At 37.4% G+C, this 24,433-nt stretch overlaps 2 protein-coding genes across 2 annotated transcripts; both read left to right on the forward strand.

The window, feature by feature from the left end:
• Positions 1 to 5,677: 5,677 nt before the first annotated feature.
• On the forward strand, positions 5,678 to 6,622 carry LOC122751361 (olfactory receptor 52K2-like). Its single transcript, XM_043998370.1, has one exon. The coding sequence runs from the start codon at positions 5,678 to 5,680 to the stop codon at positions 6,620 to 6,622; it is 945 nt and encodes a 314-aa protein (XP_043854305.1).
• A 10,638-nt stretch (positions 6,623 to 17,260) lies between these two features.
• LOC122748058 (olfactory receptor 52Z1-like) lies at positions 17,261 to 22,418 on the forward strand. Its single transcript, XM_043993788.1, has 2 exons — positions 17,261 to 17,294; positions 21,454 to 22,418. The coding sequence occupies exons 1-2, from the start codon at positions 17,261 to 17,263 to the stop codon at positions 22,416 to 22,418; spliced, it is 999 nt and encodes a 332-aa protein (XP_043849723.1).
• Positions 22,419 to 24,433: the final 2,015 nt, after the last annotated feature.

A 24,433-nucleotide genomic window follows, 5' to 3' on the forward strand; every position in this document is an offset into this window, starting at 1 on the left:
TTATGCCAACAGGGACCTAGTCTATGTTTTATTACTAAGCATTTTGCTTGGCTATCTATTAACTGATCTTTTAAGTTTGGCTGATAATGAGGTTATTCCCCCCTAAACCATCCAAGAAATGTTTCCATTTCATTTTTAAATGTGTATGTTAATCTATTATCAGAATCATAGACTCTCTGAGATAGGCCCTTTAGAATTCAATTAATTTAACATTGCAACCAATGGAGGATTCCTCACTAAGCAATGCAGTTTTTCTGACAGAAGTCATAAACCCTTGTTTAAACATTGCCACTGATACATGACTCATTACTTCATAAAATATCTCCTTCCTTTTAGGACACCTGTAAACATGAAAAATTTCTTCCTCATATTTAGCTATTTAGTTGAAATCTGCAGCATTGAAACATTCACCTATATCTGCCTTCTCTTTCATGTGATAGTAAAATATTGGAAAAGAACTAATAAGCTTTTCTTTCCCCTTAATCCTTCTATTTTCCTAAATAAATAACTATATTTTAGAGATTCATAGACTCCTATTAACTCAGAGTTAAAGGGAATTCTAGAGTCCTGTGGTCTGAATTATATGTGGACTTGAATACTTACTTCAACTTCCCTGACAAGTGATGATCAACAATCAGCTTGAAGACCTCCAGGAATGACATCACTCACTCACTCCTGAGTTATGCTATTCCAGTTTGTGAGAATTTCATTTTTTAGGAAACATTTATGTGTGCTGAGCTAAAATTACCCCTTTACTCCTTCTCCCCAATACTTTTAGTTCTCTCCTCTAGTGCCAAGAAGAAAAATTCTAATACATTTTCCTCCTTCCCCTCTACCCATTTGTTAGGCATGGCAATTATGCCTTTGCTAACATCATTCATAAAACTATTTAACAAAAATGGCATAAAAATAGTCCTACAGAACTAAACCAGACACCTCCTCTCACAATAACAATATTTACCAGTCTTTGGGTAATGCCATTTGATCAGCTATGAATTAAATAGGCAAAATCATTCAGTGATTTCCACCATGATATTAAGAAATATTTTACTAAATGCTTTGATCAGTTAGAGTTATATTATGTCTATAGAATGTGCTTCATCTGATGGACTAATGAGGAAGGAAGGAAGGAAGGAAGGAAGGAAGGAAGGAAGGAAGGAAGGAAGGAAGGAAGGAAGGAAGGAAGGAAGGAAGGAAAACAAACAAAGTTGAGTTAGTCTGGCATACATTCAAAATAAGGCAAATTAATTTTTTCTTCCCTCAGAAACCTTTTTAAAAATAGATTTTATGGATAAACTTGTTTTTATATCAGTTAAATTTCCCCTGTATCCCTTTTCATCCCCCTGACAATATAATGTTAAATATTTTTTTAAACTATTATTTTAATATTCCATAATTCTTCATATTCTAGACCTCTAGAATATGTGTAGGATACAAAATCAAATTCGACATGTAGTATAAAAAACTCATATTTTCCTTTGTTAATATAGTAACAACATTTACCTAACTCCAGACCTTTAGTGCCACCTCAATATTCCTTGACATTTTGAGGATCTTTTTTTTTTTTTTGAAAATGGCTAAGGAATTATATTCACAATTTGGTTTCAGTATTCTGGTATCTGAGGGCCTGATCCAAAAATTAAGTTAGGTCAGCTGATGCTCTTTTAAAAAGTCTTCTCTTTTCTTGGGTTATAACTCCCTACAAGCCATGGCTTGTACCTTCTATCTCTTCTATTATGAAGATTAGTATCCTTTATGGGAAAAAAAAAAACCTAAACATTAAAAGAATTGAATAGTTCTCTTTATCAATATCCTATTTGCCTAGGATAGCAATCCTATCCCTTCCTTGCACCCAAAATACACTTAGAACACTTGTTTTTGTTATCTTTCTATAATCCATCAAAATACTCAAATTATCTGTGTTTTAAATAAATTACTTAATATTATTCTTATAAGCATTTGCTAATAAGTATTCATTTCTTATTTGCCTTTTCTTTCATCATCTTGACATTAAAAATATATATGGTCTATGTATTCCTCATTTTCCCACATACATTATTTTAGACCGTACCCTAACTTTTAAACATTGGAATCTTTATGTCTTTCTTAATTCTTGAGAGTATTTCATCCCTTGTGAGGCAATTTTCCCTGAAGAGCCTTTTACTATATCACACTTAGCTTTTCTGAATAATTTTGGAAGTTTTTCTTTACCACTGTTCTCAGACTAGATTTTCCTCTTAACGCATTAGAAACTCTAAGGTGAAGTGAGCTTCACCCCCTCCACTGTTCCTACCATTTCCACTTAGCCAACCAGTCCATTCTTATTTTTTTTGCGGGGCAATGGGGATTAAGTGACTTACCCAGGGTCACACAGCTAGTAAGTGTCAAGTGTCTGAGGCCGGATTTGAACTCAGGTACTCCTGAATCCAGGGCTGGTGCTTTATCCACTGCACCACCTAGCCGCCCCCATTCTTATTAATAAGGAAGCAATCCAATTTTCCTCACTGCTTCCTTAATTTTTTGAAAATATGATATCATTAAAGCAAATTGAGAATTCTCCAGCTCTTTTATTTTTAGAAAAGAAAGACATCCAGCCATTGTGCATATAATTGATTCATATAGATGATATAGTCTCTTTATTGTGTCATCTTTGTAAACTGCTTTTAGAATTTATCGTACTCCTCCTTCTTGTCTTTCAGTACTGTATTTCAAACACAATATTATTTCCATTTCTCCATGCATTGTTCCTCACCCAAATATTTTCTAATATCTCCCTGCTATGATCCATGGCTTTTATTAAAGAAATCTTATATTTTTATATGCATCATTTATCTGTACCCCCCTCCACCTTTTAGCTAACACATTCAATGTAATAAACTGTATATGCCCACTGCTATATTTCAATTATGAACATAGCTATGCTAAATTTGACTCCTTGTAATATAATGCCTAATTCATGTGCTTTATTACCAATACTTTTCACATTGTAATATAGACTCCTGAGGCTATTAGTATTATTACTAGCTCTCTTCCTGGATATAGTTGAATTTGAATTACTAGAGTGCTCTTCAAAAGATGATCACAAGACATGATTTCATATTTGCTCATTACAGGTTTTTGTTTTTTTGTTTTATTGGTGAGGTAATTGGGGTTAAGTGACTTGCCCAGGGTCACACAGCTAGTAAGTGTCATGTGTCTAAGGCTGGGTTTAAACTCAGGTCCTCCTGAATCCAGGGCCAGTGCTCTATCCATTGTGCCACCTAGCTGCCCCTGCTCATTACAGTTTTTAGTTTCCTGTAGAAACACTCTCATTTTTCAATGTACATCTCAAAAGGGGATAGCCAGCAGAGAATACAATAACCCAGCTCTGTTTGAGGCAGAATGGAATTTATCTGGGTTTTCACTTTTATCATTTGGCAGAGCAAACTTTCAGTATTACCCCTCATGAAACAACTTCTGTGTCTTCACAACAAAGTTTTGAGTCATCTTGATCTTAAAATGCATTCAAACACTAAAACTTTCAAAACTTTGAAATGACTAATTGTCGAAGAATTAAATTTGTTCTGGCTAGGTCTAAAATGAAGAAATGGGACTCATGATTGAATGTTAGAGGCAAATTTCATATATATAAAAGGAAATACTAATTTCAGAGATGCCCAGCAGTAGAATCAGATTCCTTAGGAGGTAATGAGTGTTTTAGCCTGCCTTCAAGTAATCTTACTTTGAACAATTTCACAACTCTTTATGAACGTTTCAGTGCAAAGGAGGGATGTAATGACCTGTTAGAGCCTCTGCTAATGAATTGATTGGATATATTTCTGAACCTATTTTTAAAATTGCCCGCCATTTTTTTTGTTTTGAACAAAACAAAGATATGTTTATTATAGTTATACTAACTCTGACAATAATACCAAAGTGGTAGGTTATCAGTAGCTACAATATCAGTTGGAAAGGAATGGGACCCATTTTGACATTATCTAGATGTATATCACTGCTACAAAAAGGGGTCACAAGGGTACTAAAATGTATAGTAAAATGAATTTGTACTCTCCTTAGAAATCAAAGCAATCTTTCCTTTCTAGAGTAGCCTGAAATTTCTATTATCACATGGGGTAAGTTCATGTACATAGCCACTAAAAAAAAGAATCTGGGGCAAGGAAATTTTGTGGAAGTATTTTCAATGAATAAATATTAGGGTACAATCCCATTTTTCCAGAAATCATTTCTCTATAGGCCAGGAATGAATTATGATCAAAAGAAACTTTTCTTATTTGTTAAATTATCCTTTAGATATCTTTTTCTTTTCTTTTTCCAAATTTATTATTGATTTTTTTTAACATCCTCTTTTTAAAATTGAATTACTTAGATTTTTCTTTCATTTGGAATGATAACAGCCCCTTTGGAAATGGGACTCATAGGAATAACTGGAGCAATTGCATTTCTTGCCCTCCCATATTGGATGCTTCTTACCACATATACTTCTCCAATCCCTAGTCACTTTCTTATTGGTCCAAACCACAAAGCATACATTTTAACTAATGTATTTCAGGGAAGGGGACCACAGGAGAGAAACTCATTGGTCTAAAATAGGAATTAAATGGGAATAGGAACCATGAGTCTCCCAAATATGATCCTCTAGAAGGAATCCAGTGTTCACTTGAGTGGGGAGCCTGCTTTCACTTGGCTTTGCCTTGGTTGCTTCAGTCTGCATAGCTTTGTCCATTATTTCTTTATATACTAGGAGATGTATGAACTTAATGGGTTTTAAATTTTTGTCCAAATTATAACCATGGTAATGCCAATGAGTAGATTCAACTGTGAGATGGCTTTTTCAGACAGGCTTTAGGGATGTTCAACATTCACCTGAATACTATTGCTCTGGCATGTATCCAGAACACATTTTCTCTGATTAATTTGAGGGATCAGTTTCTCATTTCAGTAGGATAAATCCTGGGCTTTGCTATCTTTCAGACTCTTCCCAAAGCATAGCTGGTCCCCAGTTAGATCCATGTAGTGATGAGTCCTCAGCAGTGTTGCTATATTATGCATGGTTGCTCTTGACCCTGAAGGTCATTAAATGTTGAGGCAGTGTCACCAGACCTTTAATAATACCTCATCATTCTTGGCATCCATTCCTCCTTTATTGAGCTGTCAGATACCCATAGTGCTTCCAACCACAAGCAAGAAATTCAGTGACTGTTATCTAGCACTATCCAAATACATCTAGATATAGCAATTATTTGTAATGATGTCAAACAGATATCAAATTCTTTGGCTGCATCTCCCAACACCTGGTCACTGCATTTTGTCTCCTTATGTTTAGGTTGGTCAAGTACACATGATACTAGCCTTTGAAGCAGTTTTTGAAATTCTAGGCACTCTAGCTATGCTGGATAAGCATGATCTTGTAAGTGGCCATGGAGAGGTTGGGAGCAACACTTGTATCAGGCAAAATGTTGTGGATGGGAGGGTTTGCAGTCATATATTGAGATTCAAGAGCATTTTTTTCAACTTTTGAGATATTAAAGATATTCTCACTGACCTGCAAATTTTAGCTCTAGTTCTTTTGGGGGAGGCGTTGATGATTTCAGAAGATAACTTTTGTTAACTTGGCATCTTATTGATCTTTTTTAAAGGTACAGAAATACCAATTGTCCTACACATTGACTGTTCAAACATGCCACTCTCTAACAAGACCAGTCTTCATCCCTCCACTTTCATTCTCATTGGAATCCCAGGGCTAGAGAATGCTCACATTTGGATCTCCATCCCCTTCTGTCTGGTGTATATGTTGGCTCTTTTGGGAAACTTTGCCCTGCTATTCATCATTAAGACTGACCCTAGCCTTCATGAGCCAATGTACCTCTTCCTTTGCATGTTAGCTGTGGCAGATCTGGTAGTTTGTACTACTGCAATACCCAAGCTTCTCAGCCTTTTCTGGTTCAAAGACAGGGAAATCCGATTTGAAGCTTGCCTGACACAGGTATTTTTGATCCACTCCTGCTCCACAATGGAATCTGGTTTCTTTGTGGCAATGGCCTTTGACCGCTATGTTGCCATATGCAAACCCCTTAGACACTCAGGAATCTTGACCCATGCTGTCATTGGAAGCTTGGGGTTGGCTATTGTTTTCCGTGGAGTGGTGTTACTCAGTCCTCACCCCTTTCTACTCAGATGGCTCCCATACTGCAAGACTAATATCATTTCTCATACCTACTGTGAGTTCATGGCCTTGATCAAACTGGCCTGTACTGAGACCAGAATACGTAGAGCTTACAGCCTAATTGTTGCTTTTCTTACTGGAGGACTGGATTTTATACTAATCATTTGTTCTTACATTCTCATTCTCCACACTGTCTTCCAGCTCCCTTCTAAAGATGCACGTCTCAAGACCCTGGGAACCTGTGGATCTCATGTCTGTGTCATATTAGTTTCTTACACTCCAGCTTTCTTCTCATTCCTCACACATAGATTTGGACACCATGTTGCTCCTCATGTCCATATTTTTGTGGCTAACATCTACTTACTGGTACCACCTATGGTAAATCCTATTATCTATGGGGTAAGGACAAAGAGAATTCGTGAGAGAATCCTCAAAGTCTTTAGTCCTCTAAAGGCCTGAAGAGCCATTTCATATAGTAAGGCATAAACATTGTACCCAGTCATAACCATTATTACATGTATTTGAGGGATTTTGTAAGTATGGAACAGGGAGGTGAGAACACAATATAGATATCCCCAAGCGGAAAAAATCCTAATCAATAATGGAGAGTACAATGGTGGGAAACAAAAGAAAGCGCTATCTCTACCTCTCCCTTATTGGGGAAAACGTAGTTTAACTCTTCCTTATATCCAAGAATGGATTAATGTGGTTATGTGCCCTGTTTCTATTGCCACAGATTGTAGGTACTCAGGTCTCAGGTCAATAACATTCTTAGCTATGGCAGAAGAATAATTTTAGGGACAACTATTGGAGAACACAACCACCTCGTGGAAACAAACTGTTAGAGAAGTTGATTGTTCAATTAGAAAAATATTTCGGCATTTTACAGGCATGATATTGGTAACTGTGCTCTTGTCAACAACTTTCTAATTATATTATAAAATCAAACATTAAGCCATAATGGTCTTTTTCCTATTTCACTAGATGCATAAGTGAACAATGCCAGATATGGGGGGAAGAGAGGGCAGTCATCCAGAGACAGGATTTGAGTCAGTCCTCGGGATATTGTCTTGTACAAAATTCAAGCCCTTTACACCTCCCTCCATCTCAATTTGGTGGTGAAGATACAGAGATAAAAATAATCATTACATTAGAAATTATAACGATGATGATATTTTTGGTGATCATGATAAAAGAGTTGATTATGTTGACGCACATAACACCAGATATCCTGGGATCATAGATTTAGAGCTGGCAGAGGCTTTTAAGCTCATTGGTATAAATCCTCTTAGTTTATAGGTATAGAAACTGAGGCCCAGACTTAGTCAAAATCATACATCTAGGATCTGATGTAGGAATGTACTTCCAGATTTACAGATTCCAGGTCTATATGTTATACCATGTTGCCTTTCAATTCAATGTGTCAGAATCGTGATGTTGATGATAATGGTTGGAATGCTGAAAATAGAAATGATCAAATTGATGCCGGTGTTGATGCTATTGATCAAGATGTTGATCATAGTAATTATGATGGCAATGAATATAGCAATGATGAATCAAATGACACACAAAAATAAGCACTGCTATACTCTGGTGGAACTATGTTCACATCAGTGGGGGTTTTCTCTACAACAGGATATGCATTGAATGATTAAAGCATTCAAAGACGTACTGTCAGACTCTTGTCCATATAATACCATACATTTGGAAAAAAAAAAAAAAGTCTTCAACTCAAAATGATAGGATGCCTCCCTTGAGTTCTCTTGACATTTTGGAGATACCATTTGAACATATGGACTACCTATTATTATTTCTCACTCTAGCCACATGACCAACTCATCTTTTTCCTCATACGTTTCTTTGATGATATCTTTCACTTTGCTTTTCCTGCAAACTCCAAAGTTTGTTCACTTGGTAGCCTGCTCATTACCATAATGCCTCCACAGGACTCTCCACTGTCATTTTGGTGATCTAGAATTTTATTTTTTCAGAACTCTAGTGATTGCCATACAGCATCACTGGAAGAAAATTTTTATTAAAAAGTGATGTTATAGGGGCAGCTAGATGGCGCAGTGGTTAAAGCACCGGCCCTGGATTCAGGAGTACCTGAGTTCAAATCCGGCCTCAGACACTTGACACTTACTAGCTGTGTGACCCTGGGCAAGTCACTTAACCCCAATTGCCTCACTAAAAAAAAAAAAAAGTGATGTTACTTAAAGCATTAGATTATTGTCATTAAAAAAAACTTTCAATTTCTAAAAGTCAGTCTAGCCCATTCTCTTCTTTCTGATTAATTCTAATGCTATTTCCTAGTATGTTATTTTTAATATATACACACATACATATATATATATATATATGTATATGTGTGTGTACAGATAGACAATATGAAAACATGAATATACACAGCATGTGGGCAAATACATGCACACATGTCTACACACACACACACATATATATATATATATATATATACAATCTCTAAAAGTAATCCATTTAACTGCAATATAGTCAGAAAAATGTTCATTCTTCATGCACCTGGTTTTCTGCATTAATAATTAAGCCAAACTTTTCTGTGTGGTTAAGGATCTCATTTTGGAGAAATTGTAGTATTCTATGTATTTTTACAATCAGAAAAATGTCGTAAACCAACAGGAATATGTGAAAGAACTTTCCATGCTTTCACCTTGGATTCTAGAACAATAATTTATACTAAAAATGATTTTAAAAGTGATCAAATATAATTTCATATTGAATTTAGATTCTGTTCTAGGTTGTATTGGGAGTGAGAGAGAGAGGAGTAGGGAAAGGGATAGGAATAGGGATTGAGATAGAGATAGAAATAGACACACATATGTGAGAGAGAGAGAGAGAGAGAGAGAGAGAGAGAGAGAGAGAGAGAGAGTATTTATTACCTACTACCATGTGCTAATCACTAATCTAAGTACTGGCAATAAAAATACAAGCAAAATTCATGACAGTCCCTGCCCTCAAATTGCTTAGATTCTGAGGAAGGAAGATGACATATAAAAGGAAGTTAAATCATACTTCATGTCAGGGTCAGGTAGAAAGATACTAATGTTGAGAGAGGCCCAGAACAGTCCAAAGAGTCACAACCTGAACCAGGTTTATTAGTATGGGTAACATAAATACTTCTTCATTTTTCAGATGTGATGTTTACTCCTCTCAAACTGAGTGTGGAAGCTTTTTATAGGTCTAGAGCCGAGGCAGTACTTACTCACTGCTTCAAGTTGATTGGTAGGTGTCATCCAAATCCATTGGTTCACTGGACTTGAAGGTGGTCTCAAGTTGTGTTAGCTTCTGAGAACAATACCTTCTTAAGGGCTGGCCAGGTGTGGCCATTTACAATCTAATTAACTTTAAGTAGGCTAATCAGCAAAGTCATCAATCTCACTTAATTCAGTTTAGATTAATCTCCAGGTGGGTCTTTAAGTATCTGCCAAATCCCATTATTTTCTCACACAGAGAAGGAGACAGCAGAGGTTGAACATTTCCTCTGTAATTCAACCCAAAAAGGTAAGTGATTATTTTCTACTTTTCAAGATGGGCAATATTCCAATGGTTCCTGGGGTAGGAGAGAAACTTACTAATCTATTCTTCAATCTGCTTACTTGGTTCCATTAATATAGTGGAATGTGATTAAACAGAATGTGTTTAAATGGAATGAACAGAACATAAGAGGTCATTCCTGGAAAAAGAGTGCATTATGAATATGATATCATGCCAAGTGAGATCCCTGCTCCCCTGGCTCTGATTGGTGATCTTTTACCTTAACTTGCCCTTATGTACACTTACCATTTCACATTTCCAGTCATTCCATGTCATGGTGCTACCTTCCCCTTTGCAAATGTGGTTCTCAGATAATAATAATAAAATTATAAAACTTACAATATTATTCCTGGAAAGGATGTATCCCTGACCTGACCCTCCCCTCTGGACCCCACTTTCCTATAAGTGTTGTCTTTCTGCATTAAAATGTAAACTCTGTGACATAAGGGACTGTCTTACTTGCTTACATTTTTATACTCAGTGTTTGGCAAATAGCACCTAATAAATGGCTTTTTTATTCTTTCATTATTCCACATTTCACAGCAAAACCAAATGCCATAGCTAGTTTGGAGCTGGACTACAAATGGTCCAAATCTGTAAGATTCAGAGAGAAGCCAGTGATAAGGATAGTAATAGGGACCGGCAAATCCCCAGTAACAGTCACTAAGTGACTACTCAGTATATATCAGGTGTGATCCTTCCTCATATCTCTTCAACATCATCACCATGGGCCCAGTCATTATTAATCTCCCTAGAATAACTAGCAGATTCAAGTTTTTAGCATATCCTTCTTAGAAGGTCTCTCTATCACTTGGAATGCATGTTGTACATGTGGGACTAATCTACCATCCCGATGTTTTGTTTTGTTTTTTTCCCTAGTGGTCTAATAATTGTAAAAATAAGCTTTTTACTTTCATAAGACTAGGATTTGGGTTCTAGTATCCCTCTAAGCTGTCAAAATATTTGGTATTTGGCAAAAATTTATTGGACATAGGTTTGGATAGCAGAAGGTCCATGAAAAAAGAACTGATAGAGCTGATATTGGATAAATTTTGAGGAAGGTAATATTAGCCAGGTTATAAAACTCTCTACCTCTGCAACTATGACAAAGAAGGGTAAAGCTGTATCTCAAGAATTATGAGTAGTGTTGTGTGGAAATGAACATATACTTGGGACCCTGGTTGAAAATGAAGTGAAAAGGAAGGAAGGAAGGAAGGAAGGAAGGAAGGAAGGAAGGAAGGAAGGAAGGAAGGAAGGAAGGAAGGAAGGAAGGAAGGAAGGAAGGAAGGAAGGAAGGAAGGAAGGAAGGAAGGAAGGAAGGAAGGAAGGAAGGAAGGAAGGAAGGAAGAAAGGAAGGAAGGAAGGAAGGAAGGAAGGAAGAAAGGAAGGAAGGAAGGAAGGAAGAAAGGAAGGAAGAAAGGAAGGAAGAAAGGAAGGAAGAAAGGAAGGAAGAAAGGAAGGAAGAAAGGAAGGAAGAAAGGAAGAAAGAAAGGAAGAAAGAAAGGAAGAAAGAAAGGAAGAAAGAAAGGAAGAAAGAAAGGAAGAAAGAAAGGAAGAAAGAAAGGAAGAAAGAAAGGAAGAAAGAAAGGAAGAAAGAAAGGAAGAAAGAAAGGAAGAAAGAAAGGAAGAAAGAAAGGAAGAAAGAAAGGAAGAAAGAAAGGAAGAAAGAAAGGAAGAAAGAAAGGAAGAAAGAAAGGAAGAAAGAAAGGAAGAAAGAAAGGAAGAAAGAAAGGAAGAAAGAAAGGAAGAAAGAAAGGAAGAAAGAAAGGAAGAAAGAAAGAAAGAAAGAAAGAAAGAAAGAAAGAAAGAAAGAAAGAAAGAAAGAAAGAAAGAAAGAAAGAAAGAAAGAAAGAAAGAAAGAAAGAGGACAGCTAGGTGGTGCAGTGGATAAAGAACCAGCCCTGTATTCAGGAGGACCTGAGTTCAAATCCTGTCTCAGACACTTGACACTTACTAGCTGTGTGACCCTGGGCAAGTCACTTAACCCTCATTACCCTACCCCAAAAAATGAAGTGAAAGGGAAGATAATATATCTGAAAAATTTCTGTCATGGTCAGGCAAATAACATAAGCAACAGTGTCAGGTCTACCATAAATGGGGACATCTTTGATGACATACCACTTCTCAAATGGAGCCTTTCTCCAGAATTAGGGGTAAGTTTTTGTTGCAATGCAAGAAAACTATTGCCCAGGGTTGGAGGGGAGTGAGAAGTGGTTGTTAAAGCCTACTGCTTTCACTATGGGGTCCTTGGTCTAGGCACATATCTAATAAATTTGGATACATTATCATACATTTGTATATGCTCAATGTATAGCTCTAGAAGGATTACAACACACTTTATTAAAGTCATCTTTTCAACTTCACTACATTCTTGCAAGTTAGTTCACTGAGAAATTCTTGTCCTCCTTTTATAGACATGGAAACTAAAATGTAGATGTAAAATGATTTGGCCCAAAAGCACAAAGTTAATAATATACAGAAGAGCTGGTATGAGAATCTAGGTTTTCTGTGCCCCAAGTTTTGTGGTCTATTTAATACATTACTATCTCTCCCTTTATTTCCTGAATGTTAGTACTAACTAGAAGTAAAATTGTTCCCATTTCATCCCACTAACTAAATCCCTTTGTCTGCATAACCCCTATTCTGTCCACTCCCAAATAATGGAGGAACACCCAGGCCTCCGTTATCCTCACCTTGGATACCCCAAAAGACTGTTGTGAAATTTAGCATGAGATGAGCATATGTAAGAGTTATGAAGTCTAGAGAAGAATCTGAGTAGAATGGGGTCAGAAGTAAGAAATAGCATTGAGTAGGAAGGGATTTCTACATAATAAGTATCTATTTAACCTAAATTCAATAAAATATTTCCCTTTTGGGGTCACAGTAAGGTTTTCAGCCATGAAGGCTGACAGAGGGACATCCATGAAATCTTCTAGGTAATGAAATATGGAGATAAGAGAAATTAGCTTCAGGATAACCATCTCAATTTCATGAAGCTCTGTAAAGTCCCCAAAGAGTTTCAATGTTACTAAGTATAGAGATATTTTTGGTAAAAACATGCACACACACACATTCCTACATTTTAGGAAGGACATGAAATGATTAAACTGGACAATTGACCAATGAGATCAATCAAGATGGTAAAGGGCCAAAAGATCATTCCATAAGAGGAGAGGATGATGATGATAACAGTAATAATAATAGGTATTATTATTATCATTAAGAAAATGTGTATTTCTTTCTATATGTAGTAAAAATACCAAGGGATACATGTATGTATAATATATTATATATAATATGTTTATTTATATATACACACATATGTGTGTATATATAGTATAAATTGGCAGTATATACATATATAGTATAAATTGAAGCAGTGTATAAATTAGTGAGGGAGATAGATGACAGACAGACAGATAGATAGATAGACAGACAGACAGACAGATAGATAGATGACATGTAGATGGATGCATCTAAATATCTATGTCCCTTGCCAATTTATATAATGCTTTGCTTTGAATTGTCACTTTATGATGGCCTCAGAGAGTTATCTGCTATGATTCCCAGATGATTCTCAGACACCAGAGGGGATTTTGTAGGCTGTGTGTATAACCTATGAATATACACACATACGCATACATACGTCATGCATCCTTTCTTACTCATAGTTGTTTCACCAGCAAAACATGACCTTTATACCACTGGATTCAGAGTACCTCAGATCTTGAAAATAAGAAGAGTTTTTGTGACTTTCTGATTCCTTTGCCAAGTGGTTGGGAAAGCAATGCAATTAAAAGGTACTTTCTTATCTTTTCATAGTACTTTGGAGAGTAACTAGAGATGGGGGTCACCTTTATCAATTCCCCAAACTCTAGGCTATCTGCTCTTGACCAGGCCAAAAATCTTCTTCTCCTTTCTAATTGTTTTTGATTTGCAACTGATGAGAAGAAAAAAGTGCCATGAACATAGGAATTATTTAATAATTCTCAATGAAGTATTCCTAATGTATCAATAATACTTCCAGAATGTGAGGATAGGACACTAAGGTAGTAAAAACTAGGGGAGTCTTCTATGGAGACATTTCTGCATACAGGTTTTCCTTTATTAAAGGGAATCTGTTGCAGAGCATGGAGAAGTCAGGAAGACCTGCATTTTGAAGGCCTGCCTCTGACATATACTAGTTATGTAATAAATACCAAGTCACTGAACCTGTAAGAGCTCTCTCTAAGTCAGAGGTATCAAACCTGCTGCCCAGAGGTTCTAAATCCATCCTGAACCAGATAAATATGTATTTGCAAAATAAATGAAACAGAGATAATATTGCATTTCAATAATGCCATTATTGTTACCTCATATGGATCCTTAATGGGGCTTAGCGGCCCCATTTCGATTTTGAGTTTCATCTGACTTCCCTAGGTAATTCTGTAAGAACATAAGTTGCAAATAAGGTGCAGACCTGCCTTAATAGAGGGAATTTTCTCCGTGAGAATTTATCCATGAAAAGTTTCTGTTAGGTGTAGGAAGATGAATAGCACAACTTTTAATGGTCCTTAAAGATTGATAGGCTAAAAGTTTGGTTCCTCCATATACTTAATAATTATTAGTAATATCAATAATCAATGACTGATAGACAACATAGAATGGTATTGTTTTCAACTAAAATATGCTTTCATAAATTATCCAATTCAAATTTTCAAAGACCTCATGAAAACAGGACCTCACAACCTTCTGAGTGAACCAGGTCAAAGTTTCCTAAAGATAATGTAATTACAGATGCAGTATATTTGCATTTTTGACAGGGCTATTAGACAAAGACAAAGTTAGAATGTTATCAGTGTAGCTTACCTAGACTTAAACAAAACATTAACCAAAGTCTCTCATGCCTTGTGGACTTTGGATGAATGGGACAGGTTGCTAGGACTTTTCTTAGTGTAAAGTATCTCTACTGAATGAGTGGATCTGCTGGACTTCTTGGCTTCACTCCCCAGTGGACAGCTGCTGCCTTACTTCCATCACCGACTTTAGTTGGATGAAACTGATTTTGCTTCAGCTATGTCTGGGCTTCTTAAATTTTTTTCACTTGTGACCCCTTCCTGCCCAAATATTTTTACACAATCACAGGTATATAAGTAGATAAAATAGGCATCCATAACCTTTTACTGTTGCCAAATTTTTCATGACCCCTCATTCAGTGATGTGACTCCATGGGGTTGTGATCCATAATTTAAGAAGCTTTGAGCTCAGCTGAAGTCTTAGCATGTTTATTTAACTGGGGCAACAAACTTTAGCTGAGGACAGTCAGAAAGCTCTCTGCTCTGACCCTCTGAGTCACTGCTTCAAGCTTTGTTATCTCCATGCAGGAGGTTGGAGGAGTCTAGCCTATGCTATGCAACAGTCTGTGTCCAGAATTACCTGATCTTTAGGAAAGCTTGCTTCTTTTGCTATAATCAGTTTGCCAACCATTTGATAAAATGTTTTAGAATCATGTGAGTAAACAAAGTCAAGCACTCTGGCCAATAGTTTTCAGACTCCACTCAGTCATTTAAAAATTAAAAATTTTAAAAGCAGGCCCTTCTCCAGAAGGATAGTAGCTCTCATATTCATCATAATCCTTCAAAACTCACTTGTGGTAGCTTATCAATTTATTTTTAATTGTCTTATTAATATTTATTTTTTATAATTACATGTAAAACCAATATGTTAATATATATTAATATTATCATAAATTATATAATCATATATTGTGCAATTATATATTTATTAATGTAATGTTACATTATTATACATGGTTATATATCACATATAATTATGTGAGTAGTGTATATAATTATATAATAATTAATATAATATGATTATTATATGATTATATATCATATTATTTGTAGATCTGAGAAGTAAACTATTCCATGCTCCCCTGATTTGTCTAATTTTTCTCCTTTATATCTAAATCAAGTACTCATTTTGACCTTATCTTGGTATATGATATGAGATACTATGGAGCAGCTAGATGTTAAAGTGGAGTCAGGAGGCCCTGAGTTCAAGTCTACCCTCAGACATGTGATACATATTAGCTGTGTGTCTCTGAGTAATCACTTAACCAGATTGCCTCAAAACTTCTGGGGCCATCTTCAGTCACAATGATGTATATTTTACACTGGAGCCAGATGGCTCTGAAGAAGAGAGTGAGGCAGATGACTTTGCACTGCCTCACTTAAATCCAATTCATGGCAAGTCATGATGTCATGGTCCCCTTCAAGAATGAAAGACAAACAACAACCCAGTTTCTGCCAAACTGCTTTCCATTTTTCCTAGCAGTTTTTGTCAAATAGTGAGTTCTTGTTTCAAAAGCTGGGGTCCTTGGGCTTATCAAACACTAGATTACTATGATCATTTTCTATTGTATATTGTGTACCCAATCTACCCACTGATCTGCCACTCCATCTCTTAGCCAGTATCAGACTATTTTGATGATTAGTCACACCAATTTGATATCTAGTATGCCTAGGTTACCTTCCTTTATAATCTTTTCCATTGATTCTCTTTATATTCTTGAACTTTTGTTTTTCCAGATGATTTTTTGTTATTATTTTTAGCTCTATCAAATAATTTTTGGTAGTTTTATTAGTATGGCACCAAAAAACTAATTTAGGTAGAATTGTCTTTTATTATATTGGCTCAGCCTACCCATAAACCATTGATATTTTACCATTATTTTGATTTGGCTTTATTAATGTTGAAAGTGTTTTGTAATTTTGTTCATATAATTTCTGAGTTTGTTTAGGCAGGTAGAGACTCTCAAACATTTGATTTTGTCTACAGTTATTATAAATGGAATTTCTCTCTCGCTGCTTGACTTTGTTGGTAACATTGAAATGCTGATGGTGTATGTGGTATTATTTTATAATCCTGTAGCTTGTCTAAAGTTGTTAATTATTTCAACAATTTTAGTAGATATTCTTGGATACTCTGAGTATACCATCATATCATGTACAGAAGTGATAGTTTTGTTTCCTCATTACCTATTCTAATCCCTTCAATTTATTTTTTCGCTTATTTTTTATAGCTAGCATTTCTAGTACAATGTTGATAATAGTGGTGATAATAGGCATCTTTGTTTCACCTTTGATCTTATTAGGAAATTGTCTAGATTATTCCTAATTCGATGTTTGCTAAGGAGCTTAGATAGATGCTGCTTATGATTTTAAGGAAAATTCCATTTATTCCTACATTTTCTAGTGTTTTTAATGGAAATGAGGTCTGTATTTTGGCAAAAAGTGTCTTGTGTATCTATTCAAATAACCATATGATTTTTGTTGGCTTTGTTATTGAGATGGTCAATTAAGCTGATAGTTTTCATAATATTGAATCAGTCCTGAATTTCTGGTATAAATCCCAAATGGTCATGTGTATAATATATCTTTAGCAAATGGTATATGATGGTTTAGCAATTTTGTCAGAAAGTTCTTTCAATACCCTAGCATACAATTTATCTTTAGTTAATGTCTTATAATCATAGATCTAGGGATGGAAGGAATTTCAGAGGCCATCGAGATCAGAGGTATTTAACTTCATGATTAAGATATTTCCCTGTTTTTTATATCTATTTTAATATAACACCTTTCCTGTATAATCTTACACATTTTATTTTACATATTTTCAAAATTATTCTAAAAGGCCAAGAGTTTTCACCAGAATACAAAAGGGGTCCATGAGACAAAAATACTTAAGAACATCTGCATCTGATCTAGTCCCCTGTCTACCACCCCACCTCCTAGCATGAGAACACTCAGTTGATGGGAGGTTAAGTGACTTGCTTACGTCATGCAGGATCTAAGTGTAAATGGTAGAATTTTGGGGGTGGAGCCAAGATGGCAGAGGAAAGACATCAAATATACAGAGCTCCTGATACAATCACACCCCCCCCAAATAGCAATAAAAGAACCCTTGGAGCAGAAAAACACACAAAAACACAGGCTGAGAGTATTCTCCACCTATAGATAGGTTTCAGGGGGCCATGCTGGGCCAGGAATAAAGCCTAACCCCACAATCCAGCTGACACACCAGACACCCACCTGAGGAATTTGCCCCAGTTCCTCTGAATCGGCTGCAGCACTGGCATCTTCTAGAACCGAGCAAGGTCAGGTTGCACGGCTGGGCCGGCGGGGGGGGGGGGGGGGGGGGGCGGTAAGTGCAGGGGTACCAGTGGACTGGGGGGAAGGATTCTACTGTCCCATTGCAGCAGGGAACCAGGATGAAATCCTGAGCAGCGGGAGACCCAAGTGGGGGAGGGGAGCAGGCAGGCTCATAGAAGCTAAAAACCACACCACAAAAGGCTGTGCTTAAGTAGGCTTAAGGTTATCTCCAGACCAGAGAACAGGCCAGGTGATATTAAAATCTGCCCCCCCCAAAACCAAAACACCTGGGACCCACTGAAACTGGGAACAGGAGTGGAGCTGAGAAGCAGCCCCACCCCCACCCCCAGCCCCCACCCCCACCTCCCATAGAGAGTTTAAAATCAAATAAAAGTGAGGCCAGGCAGGCTGAGAAGAAGCCCAATCATCCCCTGGGCCACGCTGTGGCTCGAACAGTGTGTCCTGGAAGCAGCACCACACTTTAAGAAGGAGGTAAAAGCCAAGAAATAGTAAGCCAGGATGAATAGGCAGAGAAAGCAGAAGACCAGTGAAAACTTCTTTAGGCATAAGGTAGACCACAATACAACCTCAGAAGAAGAAGATAATAACAGGGTCAAAGCTTCAATATCCAAAGCTTCCAAGAAAAATATGAACTGGTCTTGGGCCATGAAAGCTCTCAAAAGGGACTGTGAAGAGAAAGTAGGAGAAATAGAAAGAAGATGTAGAGAAAGGGATGAAAGAATGGAAAGAGAAATGAGAGTGATGCAGGAGAGTCATGAGAAAAAAGTCAACAGTTTAAAAAGCCAAATGGAAAAGGAGATTAAAAAACTTTCTGATGAAAATAACTGCCTAAGAATTAGGATTGAACAAATGGAAGCTAGTGACCTTATGAGAAAACAAGACACAGTAAAGCAAATCCAACTGAATGAAAAAATAGAGGGAAGTATGAAATATCTCCTTGGAAAAACAGCTGACCTAGAAAATAAATCTAGGAGAGATAATTTGAAAATCATTGGACTACCTGAAAACCATGACCAAAACAAAAGCTTAGACCCCATCCTCCAAGAGATTGAGAGGGAAAATTGCATTGATATTCTAGAAGCAGAAGCTAAAATAGAAATTGAAAGAATCCACTCATCACCTCCTGAAAGAAATCACAAAATAAAAACTTCCAGGAATATTATAGCTAAATTTCAGAACTCCCGGGTCAAGGAGAAAATATTGCAAGCAGCTAGAAAAAAGGAATTAAAATACCGTGGAGCTCCAATAAGGATAAAGCAAGATCTAGCAGCTTCTACATTAAAGGACTGAAGGGCATGGAATATGATATTCCAGAGGGCAAAGGAACTGGGACTACAGCCAAAAATCATGTACCCAGAAAAACTTTGTATAAACTTTCAGAGGAAAAAATGGGACTTCAGTGAGAAAGAGGTCTTTCAGGCATTTGTGATGAAAAAACCTGAACTGAATAGAAAATTTGACGTTCAAATACAAGATCCTGGAGAAGCATAAAAAGGTAAACAGGAAAAAGACTTCATTAGAAATATTAAAAGATCAAATTGTTGGCATTCCTACGTGGGAAGATGTTACTTTGAACTCATAAGAACTATCTCAGTAAGGAATTCACAGAAGACACAGGTCTGAACTGAATATGAAGGGATAATATCTGTAAAGCATTTATGTTTTGTTCTTTGTTGGGCAGACAGGGTGGGGTGTCTTATGTCTGGGGCCAGATTTGGTCTTGGGGCCTCCTGAGTCCAGGGCTGGTGCTTTGTCCACTGTGCCACCTAACTAAACCATGATGACATCATTAAAATAGGTTTGAGGTGTAGGAGGAATAGACTGGGGGAGGGAGAAGGGAAGAGATGGTCTGGGGAGAGGTAGTTCACATGAAGGAAACAAGAAAAAAGGTTATGAATGGGGAGGAGAAGAGGAAGAAGGAGCTGGGGAGTGAGTGAACTTTAATATCATCATAATTGGCTCAAAGAAGGACTAACATACAAACTCAAATAGGTATAGTAATATATTTTTGCCCTGAGGAAGGGGAAAGATATAAGGGGTGGGGGAAGAAGGGAAGGAGGGAAGGGCAGATTGAGGGAGAGAGCAGTAAAAAGTGAAACACTTTCAAGGAAGATGAAGATGTTCTGCATTACTGCACCAGTATGACATATTGAATTGCTTGATCTCATAGGGAGGGTTGAGGAGGGAGGAAGGAAGAAAAATTTAGAACACATAATTAGCTCAGGGACCTTGATCTCATCAGAGTGGGCTAATGGAGGGAATAGCTTTCATACCCAATTGGGAGAAGTAATCTATTTAACCCTTCAGGAAAGTAGGAGAGGAAGAGGATAAGGAAGGAAGGAAGGATGAAAAAAAGGAAGTGCAGAGTGAGGGAGAGGATAGTCAGAAGTAAAACACTTTTGAAGGGGAATAGGTAAAAATAAGACAGAGTAAATGTCATAGGAAGGGAGTGGGATGGAGGGAAATAGTTATGATGATTGATTATAATGGGAAAACATATGGTGCCTACTTTGCTGGGCTTTTATAAAGAAAATTCTCTGTCAAGCTTAAGGTGCTATATACAGGTTATGATGAACAAGATACTATCAGAAAAACCTGGAAAGACCTACATGAACTGAAGCAGAGTGAAATGTACTGCATACAAAATAACATGCTGGGAAGCATGCAGTTATTTTCAACAAGGCAATGATCCAATATAACCCTGAAGGACTTATGAAGATGGCAGCCCACCTGCAGAGAAAAAACTGATAGTATCTGAAAACAGATGGAAAGACATTATTTTTTTTTCTTTTCCTCTTTGACAATTCCTTAATCTGAAGTTTTGGTTTTTTTTTTTACTGTTTTCTCTCACAACTAGCTAATATGGGAATTTTTCCATGACTACTCATATATAACTTATTTTGAATTGCTTGATTTCTTATGGGTGGGGGTAGGAATGGAGGGAGGAAGAGAAGTTGGAAAAGTTTTTTTTTTAAATTGATGTTAAAATTTGTTTTTACATATAGTTTTGAAAATAAAATTCTATTCAACAACAACAACAACAAATTTTTAAAAGGTAGAATTTGAATGCAGGTCCTCTGACTTCAAATCTAGTGTTCTTTCTATAGTCCCATGATGACAACTAGGTTAATGGTTAGGTTAGGTTATAACCTTCTTAAATACCTTGTGCATCTTGCTATTTCCTAACTTATCTTGGGCACATGGTATTCAAGTATTGGGAGGATTGGTATATGAAAGGGTGACTAAGCTTGCTCTGTTTTGCCTGAGGGCAAATCTAGGAACCATGGCAGAGGGGGAAGTTTCAGAGAATCAGATTTAGGTTCAAGGTAAATGGGGGGGAAAAATCCTAAAATGAATTGTTTCATTGGCTACCGAGGGAGGTAGTGGCATCCCCAGAGTCCTTCAAATAAGTAGACATTTAACCACCACTTTCTTATTCTGAGGTCAAGGGAATCCCAGCTCATGTTAGAATATCTTGATGACCTGTGTGTTCCTTTTCTACTCTGAGACAGTATGTCCTCTTCTCACTTATCTCTTCTGTGTTTTCTCTATCCTGTATCACAGAATTTGGTTCCTTTGCTCTCCTGGCACCCAACCACACGTCCATTCACCCTATGACCTTCCTGCTGACTGGTATCCCAGGACTAGAAGCAGCCCATGTATGGATTTCCATCCCCTTCATCTTTATGTACCTTCTAGCTGTGGTGGGCAATGCTCTGGTGATTGTGGTTATAGCTGGGGACCGGAACCTCCACGAGCCCATGTACCTCTTCTTAGCTATGTTGGCACTCAATGACATCATCCTCTGTACAGTCACTGTGCCCAAAATGCTTGTTATCTTCTGGGGGGGCCCATCTATCTCCACTTTTGCATCCTGTCTCACTCAGATGTTCTTCGTTCATGCCTTGTTTCTCTCAGAATCAGCTGTTCTCCTTGCCATGGCCTATGACCGCTACGTTGCCATCTGTACACCACTCCACTATACTTCTCTACTGACTACATCTATCATTGGAAAGCTAGGGCTGGCCTTGGTAGCCCGGAGCGTGGTCGTGGTTGTTCCTGGTGTCCTTCTTATCTTGCGTCTGCCCTTTTGCCGGACCAATGTCATCCCTCACACTTATTGTGAGAACATGGGAATAGCCAAGCTGGCCTGTTCCAGCATCAGAGTCAACAGTGTCTATGGCCTTACAGCTGCCTTCCTCACCACAGGCCTGGACTTCATCCTCATTGCTATCTCCTATGGGCTAATCCTCCGAGCAGTGCTGGGGCTATCCTCACAGGAAGCCCGAATGAAGGCTTTTGGGACATGTGGAACACATATCTGTGTTATCCTAGTTTTCTACACACTGGCCTTCTTTTCTTTCTTCACCCACCGCTTTGGTCCCCGTGTTCCCCACCATGCCCATATCCTCCTAGCCAACCTTTACCTGCTGGTGCCCCCTACAATGAACCCCATTGTATATGGGGTGAAGACCACAGAGATACGAGTGCGTGTACTAGGGCTTTTTTACCAGTCAAAGTCTTCTTAAAAGAGATGTATGGCAATTCATGGAAACCCAGTGGAGACCCTTTATGTGGGACTTCTTATACAAATTAATTATGTAGGCTCATTCTTGAGATACTAAGCCATCCCCAGTGTCGAGAGTCCCTAGCTCTGGAAAAAGAGTAAAAGGAGAATAAAATTTCATGGAACTCATACTCTAGAGATGAGATGCCCAGTCTGGTTAGTGCAAAGAGCATAGGTCAGAGTGTCAGAAGACTTAGGTTTTAGATTAATTTATTTTACTTGAGAGCTGTGTGGTCTATGGGCTAAGCACTTTAATCTTTTTTTTTTAAGCAAACATTTTTATTTAATGTTTTGAATTCCAAATTCTATCCCTCCCTCATTCCTTTACTCCCCTTCCTCCTCCCTGAGTCAGTAAGCAATCAAATATAGGTTATACATATAGGTACTTCACTTTTCAGACTCACTTTCATTATCTGTAAAATAATTTAATAGAACAACTCTGAGCATGTAAAATTTGTTCTTCCCAGTCAAAATTTACAGTGTATCTTTCTTTGATCTGTAAAGAAAGAATCTATCTTTATGACTTGTGAGGTGAAATTTGTGGTGGGAAGTTGAATATAGTTAACCTGACACATGTGTTTTATGGTGTCCCACAGAATAAGGAAGGCATCAGTGGTGTATAAGAAGAGGGAACCATGGATCCCCCATAATTTTAGTGTTGTCCTTTTATATCTCCAATTGTCCTGGGTATAGCTTATTTGAATCTAGTTGTTTACATGTTGTTTTCCACTTTACAGGATGAGGCCTTGGGACCAGGAACTGTCTTTAGTTTTTCTTTGTATCCTGAGATCTCAGAATAGTGTCTGACAAAGAGTAAGTGTTTAAGAAATGCTTAGTGACTGATTGATTGATCAAATGGCAATGTTTGGGCAAGACCAAAGGCCACCCAGGAGGGGATAGCCATTCTTTATTTACTGAGACTATGAACTGAATTTTTAAATCAACCTTTTTGCTGAAGTCCCATGTTCAGAAGCTGAATACAACTGACCTCAGGCAGAAAATGCTCAAAAGAATCTCCACTCTTGGAGAGGAATATCAGAAAGAATGATCTCAAATGCTGAGATCCAAATCTGACCTTAAGTAGAGAGAATGCTGCAAGTTATGAGAGCCCAGGAATCAGGTCGAAGCCATGTGTCATTTTAGAAGTTATATATCTGGGGCAGCTAGGTGGCGCAGTGGATAGAGTACCAGCCCTGGAGTCAGGAGGACCTGAGTTCAAATACAGCCTCAAACACGTGACACTTACTAGCTGTGTGACCCTGGCCAAGTCACTTAACCCCAATTGCCTCACCCCCCCCAAAAAAAAAGTTATATATCCAGTATGTTTTAGCCCTAGTTACTTGCTATAGCTTCCAGAGCCCTAGTCTTGGACTTAGAAGGTCTGAGTCATATCACTGAAAATCAGCTATGTTAACCTGGAAAACATCTCTGAACCTCAATTTTTTTCTGTAAAATGTTGGATATTATGTTTACTACCTATCTATTCAAGTTTTTGTTTCTTTGGTTTTTGGGGGGTGATATAGGTTTGTGTTTTTTTTTCCCCATGTAGTTGGGTATCTATTCTCTAGACATTTGTTTCTTCTGGAAATTTCCATATCCCACACTTGACTAACTGTACATCCTTTGGTTAATATTTGGCTTCCCTCTTCCAGTGATATCAAGGACAAAAAGTCAGTCCAACTTACCCAAGTACCTGATCCTTTCCCAATAAAAACCAGAACTCTTTCTTATGTGCTATGCTCCTTCCTTGGTCTTTGTGTGGAGGTGTCAATTTCTCCCTGAGATGTATCCTTTAACTAGAGCTATCTCTTTAAGCCTTAAACCTTCTCTCGTGTGGTTGTGTCATACTAAAAGTCTACTGTTTTGAGAATTCACTGAAATTTGTTTCTTTTATGAAACCTCCTTAAAGTCTCCTAATCACTGATACAGTTTGAAAGGTTATGTGTACTTTTTTTTTTCTGGGCAATGAGGGTTAAG

This window comes from Dromiciops gliroides, chromosome 3 (assembly GCF_019393635.1).
Source record: "Dromiciops gliroides isolate mDroGli1 chromosome 3, mDroGli1.pri, whole genome shotgun sequence".
In the NCBI taxonomy this organism is placed as follows: Eukaryota; Metazoa; Chordata; class Mammalia; order Microbiotheria; family Microbiotheriidae; genus Dromiciops; species Dromiciops gliroides.